This window comes from Azolla caroliniana, unplaced genomic scaffold, assembly GCF_043228905.1.
Source record: "Azolla caroliniana isolate FFs.n. ecotype wild unplaced genomic scaffold, voAzoCaro1.0.p SCAF_464, whole genome shotgun sequence".
Lineage (NCBI taxonomy): Eukaryota > Viridiplantae > Streptophyta > Polypodiopsida > Salviniales > Salviniaceae > Azolla > Azolla caroliniana.
Window position 1 is genome coordinate 8,683 of NW_028230899.1, and position 10,988 is coordinate 19,670.

The 10,988-nt window shown below is 54.3% G+C and overlaps 2 protein-coding genes across 2 annotated transcripts; one reads left to right on the forward strand and one right to left on the reverse strand.

Annotated features, from left to right (window-relative positions):
• The first annotated feature begins 1,658 nt into the window (after positions 1 to 1,658).
• On the forward strand, positions 1,659 to 2,582 carry LOC147848204 (uncharacterized). The gene is made up of 3 exons (XM_087338600.1): positions 1,659 to 1,931; positions 2,013 to 2,031; positions 2,122 to 2,582. Exons 1-3 carry the CDS (start codon positions 1,659 to 1,661, stop codon positions 2,580 to 2,582), a joined length of 753 nt encoding a protein of 250 aa, XP_087194726.1.
• A 2,814-nt stretch (positions 2,583 to 5,396) lies between these two features.
• Positions 5,397 to 7,202, reverse strand: LOC147848205 (carboxypeptidase S-like). The gene is made up of 3 exons (XM_087338602.1): positions 6,859 to 7,202; positions 5,621 to 6,807; positions 5,397 to 5,551 (listed from the first exon to the last, which is right to left on the reverse strand). Exons 1-3 carry the CDS (start codon positions 7,200 to 7,202, stop codon positions 5,397 to 5,399), a joined length of 1,686 nt encoding a protein of 561 aa, XP_087194728.1.
• Positions 7,203 to 10,988: the final 3,786 nt, after the last annotated feature.

Below are 10,988 nucleotides of genomic sequence, written 5' to 3' on the forward strand. Positions count from 1 at the left end.
GAGCTCTGCAGGTCGTTCAAGACATCCCAGCCGCGATCCTCGAGTGCCTCGGCGTATGATGGAGGGGCAGCTGAGCTTGTCGCCGCTGCCTCTCTCCTCGGCGCCGAGTCGTATCCCGCCTCGGGGTTTCTCCCGGAGCGGTTGATCGCCGCGTCATTGCGATCGGAGAATTGACGGGAGCTGTGGGAGACTTGATCGAGAAACGTGTCGTAGCCGTGAATGAAGCCATCTCTCTCGTCAGGGAGCCAAGTGTCGGCAAATTCCGGCTGGGATTGCCACCGCTTGAGAGTGAGCAGGATATGGGGCAATTCGCGAGCAACACCAGCCCAGTACATGCTCAGCATCTCCTGCTCGAGATGCTCGACGGCGGGACCGATCTCATGACGCTCGATCTTGGGCGCATCTGTGAGGTGGGATCCACAGGAGGGCTGGACAGCGGCGTCGGCCGCAGAGTGAAAAAATGAGGCCAAGCCCATGTTGATTGCAATCTGCCCGAGACCTCCAAGCCGTCTCAAGCACGGCAAACAATTATGTTTCAATCAAAGGCACAAGTGGCAAGGCGACGTGAAGGACACTGGGCCTTCAACACAATGAGACGAGCCATTCTACACGGTCGTCGATCGCGAGAACTACAATTGTTATGTATAAGTCGCACTCGTTGCTCAATCTGGACACGGTCAATCGTCCGCCACGCGCTTAGGAGCTGCGACACTCTTCCTATGCAAGCCACCTTCAATGAACTGGGCATAATATCGCCAGACCGCAACGAGACCACGTGCATGTTCGAAACACTGCCTCGCCAGGCACCCTTCAGCTGGACTGCATGGAGGGGGGGAACACCATCAGCCGCGGGAATATTCCGCTGTGCGATGCCGGGGCACAGGGGGAGTCCAAGATTGATAAAGTGACGAGGTGATGCATGGATGGTGACCTCTTGACCCAGGGGCTGAGGCTTTGTCGTGGCTGGCGTTTAGCGAGATCAAAGTCGACAAAGTCAGCCTTGTCAACAATTCGCCGATCGAACCTGGTCTAGGAAGATAGTTTGGACGATTCCAGAGGGACGCGGTCTGTGACTTGTCTAAAGGGCTTGATTCATACTTGCATTTGCACAAACGCTTGTAAGCCTGGAACCAACGTCTCTGCGACATGGGAATTGCCGTTGACCCGAATGAATCGCGATGATCCAAACCCGAATCGGCATTTCGCTGACAAACCGTCGCGGCGCGATGATCGGTCTGTTGGAGACAATGACGCGACAAGCGAGGATCGTTAGGGCGCAGAAAAACTCAGGCACCTTGTCGTGATGCTCCCCTAAGCAGCGTCCTCGGAAATTTTGTCTGGATTCAACCCAAAGCCGGACACTAGGCACAGGACATGACAGGCCTCGCTCGGGGTGCATACGGAAATGCCCCGTAATGCGGCAATCTCCGCGGAGTCATTGATGAAGCTCATGGTCGAAAATTCCTCGTCATCGTGAGACTCGGGGACCTTTCAAGGAAGCGAGCTTCTGGCGACGAGATTCCCAGGTAAGGCCTCGCGATTTTACCTGCTCGCTCACGTCTTGCACGCCCCCTTCAATCTCGAGCACGCCCAAGCAAGCAAGCAGCGCGAGGAAGTCCTGCGATTAAAGATCCCGAGCGAACGCCGAGACGGACGCGATGCGGCAACGACAGCTTCATCCGCCATGGAATTTCGACATTGATCAGTACGCCAACAAGGTCGTCCCGCCGCCGCCATGGAAGTACTTGCCCATGCCCGTGAAATGGTTCCTCGGGTACCGCGAGGATGGGCAGATGCGTGCTGTCGGGAACCTGGCGCCCATCTTCTGGGCGTTCATCGGCATCTTCTGCGCCATCTCCATCATTATCGTCGTTGATGAGAATATTCCCTCTTTCGAAGAGCGCAAAGTGCCTCTCATCGTCGGGTCCTTTGTAAGTTCCCTACACGCGCTCGCGCGCATGCGCCTGTTGATTATGTGTTTGATGGTGTAGTGCTAATCCATACAAACGCAGGGCGCCGCCGCTGTCCTCGAGTTTTACTCAATTGAAGCGCCTCTCGCTCAACCTCGCAACGCGATCCTGGGCCAGGTCGTCTCCGCGTTCATCGGGATATGCGTGCAAAAGTTCTTCCTCCTGGGCGGCCGCTCCATGCTCGTCGACCACCGCTGGGCCGCCGGCGCGCTCGCCTGCGCAGCCGCAACGTCTTGCATGGCGCTCACAAAGACGGTGCACCCACCCGCGGGCGCAACCGCTCTCCTCGCTGTCGTCGACGATAACCTTGTGAATCTCGGCTGGTTCCTACTGCCTGTGATCTTGCTGGGCTGTGCTCTGATGCTCGTCGTGGCACTGCTCGTCAACAACATCGAGAGGAGGTTCCCGTTGTACTGGTGGACACCAGAGCCGTTAACAAAAAAGGGCAGAGAAGAGAAGAAGAAGCAACAGGAGATGGATCAGAGGAAAGAGGAGGAGGAGGGCCGAGGGATCGAGATTGTGATCAGGAGGGGCGAGGTCATTTTGCCCAAGGATATGCAGCTGCTGGCCTACGACATGAATTATCTGGAAGGCTTGTCGGAAAGGCTATGATGCTATGGCGTCTGCCTGGCATTTTGTGTCTCACAGCAAAATTTCGGGCATCAAGTTTTCTCAAAACCACTTGGTCCTTCGAGCTAGGGAAATTCGAGATGGCCAAGACGATGCAGTATTGAATCCAGAAACACGGTGTGTACATATAATGCGCGGCATGTCACGGACCGAATTGGTCAAAAACAGTTATGATGAGTACCAACCTATAGAGAATAGATAAATTCCGGGTTCTCCCGATCCGTCAAGTCCAGGAACTGCTGGTTCTCCAGCTTAATATACCCCTCTTGCGCACGAATCTCCGCCTTCTTGTGATTCTGTCTCCGCGCATACCACCAGATGAACAAGATATCCACCACGCACGCCGCATAGCACGCCAGGATCGTGATCTGTCCCGGACGGTACTGCGGCGCGTCTTGCGGCCGGAATGTCTGCGGACCGATGATATTGCCCGCGCAGTACGCGACCAGGTACATGGCCGCCACGGTAGTCTTCTTCGTCCAGCCGGCTACGTTTGTGGAGATGAGGGAGAGAAGCGCGACGAAGGGGGTAGGGGAGGCTTGGGTAAAGTAATACCCGATCAGACGCGGTACGGGGTGTGAGAGTGGGATGGCGACGATCATGGCGATGCCGACAATAGCCCAGAGCATGCCAACAGTCGAGATTAGCAAGCGCTGGCCGTAACGATCGCCGAGGTAGCCGCAGACGAGGAGCGCAAAAATCTCTATGGCGCCGCCCGGGCAGCCGTACAGTAGGGACTCCTCGGGCGAGTACCCAAAGGAGACGATGAGCTGGGAGAAGAAGTTTGTGATCCCGCCGTTGGGAATGTCGGCCACGAGGGCGTAAAAAACAAAGCCCCAGACCATGGGGTCCGTGAAAGCCTCCTTCACCTGATATACCTTGAACTTCTTATTGCCGATGCCCTGATTATTGATGCGGATGCGGTGCACAGCAAGCTTCCGCTCCTCAGGGGTGAGGAACCTCGCGTTGAGCTGCGAATCCGGCATCAGCCAGAGAAACAAACCTCCCGCGGCGCACGTCAGCAACCCGCAAAACAGAAAGATTGCCTTCCACGGCGCAACCGTCCACGGCGTCCCACCCGCCGCCGCCTTCGCGCTGCCCCTCGCGAACCCGTACGCCACCAGCCCACCAAGAATCTGCGCAAAGCCGTTGAAGCAGAACCAGATGCTCGTGCGGAAGCCTTGCTCGTTCTTGGTGTACCACTGGGAAGTCATGAGAGCAAAGCCGGGGGTCACGGCGGCCTCGAACCAGCCGAGGAAGAAGCGGATGGTGACACCGCCGGCAAAGTTGGAGGTGGTGGCGAAGAGGCAGAGGATGAGACCCCACATGAGGACGTTGAAGGCGGTGTATTTCGCGAGGGGCAGGCGCTGGAGGATGCGGGAGGTTGGGAACTCCCATGCGATGTATCCTGGGAGGTGTCAGCGAGGGCGTTGCAAACAGAGGGTTTTGTTCGGTAAAGGCACAGGAAGAAAAGGCGGGGGAAGCGTACCAAAGTAGAACATGGAGCCGAGCCATTGGTAGTTGTCGCCTGAGAGGTTGAGATCTTGCTTCAATCCCATAATACTCGCATACGAAAGCGTGGTTTCTAAGCTCATCAGCACATATCCATCGTCGAGGTAATTCAACCCGTACACCACACACATCAGCTGCTCAAGTTAGCAAAACCATCCTCTCAGCCTCTTTCCGTGATATCCAGGGTTCGCAGCACGTGGGAAACTCACCGGCATCAGATTCCTGTCAATCTTCCTCAGCAGCCTCCGGTTTGTCTCATCGTCAATCACGACCTCGCCGTCCTCGCCCTGCACGGCTTTCAACCCCTCGTCGGCATCAAGGTCGTGATGAAAACCTTTGCCCATTTCCACCTTCTCGACTGAGGGAGACGTGTCCGTTGGCATTTTTTCGTGGGAGGGTGAGGGGTCGCTTCCGCCTTCTGCCATGGTACGAGGCTGCACTGGATCAGCCATGGTGTTGTTTCTGGGTGTTTGACCCGGTCCGTGGAATATCCTATGAATTCCTTCACTATATCAAGCGCTGCGCAAATATAGCCTTGTGATCCGTGGATCTAGTAGGCGAAACGGGCAGACTAAATTCGGGCACAGGAATTCCCAGGTTGTCTCACGGCCTCTTGATATTCTGATTGAACATGGACAGAGACAGGTGTTCTGATCTCGCGTGGATGAGGAAAGGGAGAAAGGTCTTTGAAACGCCCTCTCAAGCTGGAAGCAGAGCAGCAATTTTGAAAAGCCAAGATAGCTGGCTTCAAGCTGAAAAAGCAGAGCGAGTATGTCCTTATACTCATATCTCCAAGTTGGTTTATCTGCCGATCACTGCCGATCACATCTATCCCCGCTCTCTGGGCCTCAAGATAAGCGCACTTACGACAGGATACACTACTTTGGCGGCCGACGATCAATTCCCGACTACATACTGGCTGCACATGCGATTGGAGTAGCGATGACGAAAGGAGAATCGCCCCCTCGCTCCGACTCCGGTTCACTTCAGCTGAAATCCCACTAGCGATTGCACCTTCACTGTGGTTGGCTATGAGAGAGTGGAGGTGTATTTGGAGTAAAAAGCGATATCTTGATAGAACTACAATACATCCTACGGCAGATCTCCGTGCGGGGTGCGTACCTGGAGTGGTATTCCCGGGGCCAGAGGAACATGGAGGCGGTCCGGGGTATTCACCTCCGTGTACTCCTCGGCATCCTCCTCAATGCCGGCCGATGATCGGAGATCTAGATCTTTCAGTTGACAGGTGGCACTATTGGACTTATTATACAAAGTGATACATGTCTACAGGTCGGCCGCATCGCCGTTGCGGATAAAGTCATAGTAAAACTGCACCATCTGCACATGATCCGTCATCCTCACCCTCTCGTTGATGGTGTGGATGTTCTCCGATCCATCAGCTCGCATAGGCGACCAGCGGAAGACGTTGGGCGTGAGTTCTGTTTTCCCTGTGTCAGCAGGATATCCTATTGTCTTGCCCAAATGATTTTCCAGAGGAAAAAGCTTACTCAAGTAGTGGCGGGTATCAGTGTTGCCTGTCATAATCTCCCCGGCCGGCACAACGGTCTTGCCCTTCTCCTGGAAGCTGTACTGGATCGTGCCCGACAACAGATCCCAAACCGGCCCCTCTGTGGGCGTCTTTGGCGTGACGTCCGTGCCCTCGCTGCTGCTCAGCACAATCGTGCCATTGTAGTCGACCTTGGTGGGCAGATCCCTCTTGTATACTCTCTCGATGGGATGTTGCTTGGCATAAGCTGCATACCCTTCGTCATCTTCAAACGCCTTGACCGTGAAGTCAAAGTCGTCAATAATGTCCTGGATGTTCTTCACAAGCGTGTGTTGGATCTTGGGGATGCTGTCGTGAGGGGCTACGCGGTAGTTGACGCCAGCTGTGGTGACCTCGGGCATAGCATTGATCTTTTGTCCGCCAGAGATCATGTCAACAGCTTGCGACGTGCGAATGAGGTACTGAAGCGGGTACCGTCCAGCGACCAGCTTTGTCAGGCCGTCAAGATCCCCTTCCTTGACCAGCGAGGTCATCTCGGGATCAGCGTCGGGTGAGTACCTCGCCTGGCACTGCAGGTGCTCCAGGGTGGGGTGATCCTTGCCGAGCTTCGCCTCGTAGGGTTTGCTCTCGAGGGCGTTGATGAGCTGGGACATGATCCCGATGCCGGTGTGAGGGAAGGGCACAGAGGAGTGTCCACCGGTGACGTGAACCTCAATCCAGATGTCCACGTGACCCTTCTCCATCACTGCGGGAAGCGCGTAGAGAACATCACCTTGCTCCAAGATGTTCAACCCTCCTTCGTCCAAGATCAAAGCCAGCCCGTTCTCGCCGTACCGCTCATCAAGATGCTCGCCGATGTACTTTGCGCCTCTGAACCCAGAGCACTCCTCATCAAAGCCAAACGCCAGAATCAAGGTTCTCTTCGGCTGCCATGAGCTCTCGAGAAGGGCTTCCACGGCAGACATGAGGCCAGTGAGGGAGTTCTTGTCATCTGAGGAGCCACGACCGTAGAGCCACTCGCCGTCGTAGAGACCAGAGAAGGGAGGATGGGTCCAGGTGGATTCATCAGCTACAGGGACAACGTCCTGGTGAGCGGCGAGGAGGATGGGCTTGAGGGAGGTGTCTGAGCCTTCGAGGGTGTATACGAGGCCAAAAGTGTTGATCTTTTCGAGCTTGGCGTGTTTGTGGCTGTTTCCATCAGTATTTGGTATCTATAGCATCACTTATCGCAAGACTCACACCAAAGGGTACGATTTCTTCAAAACATCATGCAGCTCGTAAAACACATCCCATCTCGGATCCTTTCCGATCTCACCCAGGTCATCATAGCAGATGGAGGGTACTCTCACGAGAGCCTGGTGTCTTTCAACCTGCTTCTTGAGGGCGCCGTCCGTGGCAAACACATGGGCCGCGGAAGGCAGGTCATCTCCCGGTGCGATGACAGGAGGGAGCTTGCAAATCGAGTCCAATGATGTTTTCTGGGATCCGAGAGGGGCTTGGCCGAACGGGCTGAGAGAAAAAGGCACAAACGCGCTGGCGCTGCCCACGGTGGCAAGGAGGCCGAGGGAGGTTCTGAGAGCCATATTGCCTGCTAGCTTGTTCACGGTGAGATGAATTGATTCCCAAGCTCGAGGAAGGAAGAGAGGTGGTGAAGCTGTGAAGAGGCTGACGAAGAGTGCCGAGGCCAAGATAAGGAACACGGGAACAAGCACCGGACATGATGAGCCCGATGATGCGAAGCGGACCGGGACCGGAGGGAGGGGAGTGGATCGCTGCCAGAAGAGGAAGGTCGCAAGGCGCCTGTAGCGGGGGCTTTAGTGGAGGGACTTTGGTGAGTGGAGCGCTGTAGCGGCCGGTAACGCGAGTCATGTAACCCAGCCCTGTCAGGACCCGGCTACCCTGCACCCTGGAACTTTTGATAATCCAAAATGGCGTCACCTACCTTTGGGCGATGGCGGACTGGCATACTCTGATTAACAAGCTGGACTAAATGCAACGGGCGTCTCATACATGGTGTCCTGTCTCCGCATACTTGTACTTGTGCTACAAAGTTGAAGGAGTGAAGGTTGTTCCATCTCGTTTAGATAGCATATCGAAAAATGGTGGATATGAGAGTTGCTTGGTTGCCACGGCATTTTGAGAACGAGGCAGGTCTTCTGTGGGCGAATTGAATACCAAGAGAAAGGCATATGAATCCCGAAAATGAAAAGAGTGAAACAATATGAATAGGTATATGCCAAATGTTGTCGTCTTGAAGCTTAATCTTTGTCTAACCCTGCCAATATGTGACCCTTGACCCTAACCCCCATCTCTTTTTCGCACAAGCCAGCACGCTTGTGCATCGCGATGCTGTGGTAATCAAAAGAAAGAAAAACAGAAATAAGATAATTCCAGCTGCCTTGAAATAGCATTGCTTACAAATAGCAAGGGTAGCATTGAACCAACTGGCCCTGTTGCGGCCATGGCGCCTCACATGTAGGGCGGGAGACCCTGCTACGAAACTGCTCAGCTCAACACCGTTGTATTTCCCATGAACCGTGATCTTTCACGCATGTCCGATCAGACTTCCCATACTTCATCATTTTTGGCCTCTGTTGTGGAATATCTTGCCCTCGCAATGCCGGACGCAAAATTCCACTGATCTTTAGTCTAAAACGTCTTAGGAGCCTGTATGCAAGACTCTCGGGCTCATTGAGCAGCAGTCGCAGCACGCCATCTCTGGGATCGAAACCATGTCCCACGTTCCCCACCTGACCGACCAGGGTTTCCGGTGCGGAATCTGCAATAAAGCATTCGAACGACGTAGGTTTTATTCGATCTGATGTGGCTGTCTTTCGGTAACGCCTAAAGTGACGTTCCAAGAGTTTGTGTCAACGGATGCTGACGCCCCGCCGCGGCTGTCTAGGTGATCTTCGAGACCGGCACAAGCGACGGTGCATACATTCCTTTGAAAAACCGAAACGATCAAAGCAGAGGTCCTGCAACGCTTGCGTCATATCGAAGCTCGGATGCGGCCAGGAGCAGCCGTCGTGCCGACGATGTCTCGTGAGGAACGTAAAGTGCGAGTATGCCAACGATCGGGGTGACGTCGATCCGTCAGCTGCGACGACTATCGCGAGAAATGACAAGCGGTCGCGAATAGCACGTGGGAATGGTGACAGCATGGAGTTTGCGAGAGGCTCGGCTGTTGGCAGCAGCGTAGAGGCTCGGCTGTTCCGGGCCTCGCCGCTCGACGTGGTTGGGTTGGGAAATCCAATGGACGATGTCTTGATTTCAGATGCGCTCCAAGGGGCGCAAACGTCCGCGCCTGGGGTGTCTTCTGACACTTGTATAGCATCTGGGTGGACCCCTCCGTCGATGAACCAGAATCTGCAAGATAATTTCTCATTTGCAAGCCCCGGGTTCGAGATCGGCAGCAGCTCATTAATGGATTGGATGGGTGGCCCTCATCAGCTGAGTGGGATTGAAAAAGGGTTTGTGCCTCCATCAAGTCACGCTATGCACCAGCCTGGTCATATTATGGACGATACGCTGCATGCCTCATATACGCTGGAGTTGAGCGCGAATGGCAATAGCACGGGACTAGGAACCGGAGATGATGCAACTTTGGGCATAGAACATATGAGATTCGGGGCGGCAGCGGAAGCCGGCCAAATTTCAGAAAGCGGAAGAAAATCAAGTTTTTCAGCAAGGCCAGAAGAGCCGAGCCGAGATGTTGGAAGCTCAAGCGTCGAACATGAACCAAGAGGCTTTGGACATGGAGAAAGAGACGACGCCAGACATCAGACAGACGGGTCTTCCCCTAGGACCGTCTTGTCGCCAGAGGAAGTGGTCGATATTATCATGAGCTACCTTCCCATGATGGTCGGTCGCAAACCGCCGCCGCCGCCTTTTGTTCACGACCAAATCTACCGCTGTGGTGAAGGTGATGTCGAGGAGCCGATTGCGAGGGCCATGGTATGCATCAACGCTCATTCGGGGGCCATGCCCAGCGGCCGCAAGATTGTGCAAGATCTTCTTAACACGGAGCGTGAACGTCTGATTGTCTCATTTGTGAGTCGAAATGCAGCATCCTTCACTTTTATCACTTTATGTGTTGAGGGCTTTTTCGCTCATACGGTCTTTTAACGTGACAGCCCCGATGCGCCACGCAGACAGAAATGATAGCCTCCCTCCACGCCATGGTGGTGTTCCAGATTCTCGGGCTTTTTGGTCAGTCCGTCGAAAATTCACGGGATGGTGAGATTCATCAGCGCCATCTACTGATAGTGAGTGTTTCCAAATGGCTTGCAAACCGCTCTGTCGTTGGTTGTCCGCGCTGCTCACTGTATTTCTCTAGATGTCACGTAAGATAGCACAGAAGTTCCGCAAAGATCTCACCGACACCCATCTCGGTTCTTCTACTTTAGGCTGGCGAGACTGGTGCTTTATTGAGACTGTGCGGCGTACCATCTTTCTCGTCCATGTCATCAATGTCGTCTCGGCCCTCCTTCGGAAACAAAATCCGTTCTACTACGAGCCTTTGGACGACGAACTGGTGCTTGATATGCCCTTACCTGCAGCGGCGCCGCTGTGGGAGGCGGAATCAGAGGCATCTTGGCTGGCCGCTAAGGAGAGATTGGACGGGTATGCTACAACACAGCGGGAGCTGCAGAACAAAATGGAAGCAGCGCAGTATGACGATGAGGATACATTTGCCAGGCTGTTGAGGGAGAACCTGAGTGGACACGGGTTACCGGACACCGGGAACTTTCAGCCGTAATATGGTAACGATGAACACGAGTAAATGAGACATTGGCACTACAACTGGATAGGTCATCGGGATCACGAGGGAGCGTCTTGTCACATAACAATGCCACACGAGAACGATGTAAGGGGAAGGCACCCATATGTGAGTTTTAAGCAACATATTGTTGGATTTAGCTGGGCTAACGGGGCTTCACTAGGCAAAGCAAAACAGCCCGTCAGGATAATTCAAAGGCATATTCATCCATTGTCATTGAAATAAGAATCACTAAGCGACCCTTATAGGCTGATATACGAATTTCGTGCCAAAGCCTTTGCCCGCATTCACAGCTGCCGTCGGGTCCTCGCCTGGTCCCACGGCCACCACGTTTCCAGGATAAAGCTTGCCAAACAGCGCCAGAGTGAGAACGTCACCCGCAATGGGGAATACATGAAGGGTTTCGGCTCTGGCGCTGTTATCATTATTCGAGTCCACCGGTTCAACAACAGAGTCGATGAGACCGGGGAGGTCGAGTGCGTCCCATATGTTGTGATTTCTGATCTCCGCCTGGAGTGTCGTCGAGGCGGCCTGAGCGCGTGTGATATAGCGGTAGCCGCGAGAAATCTGGCCAACGCAGTTGGAG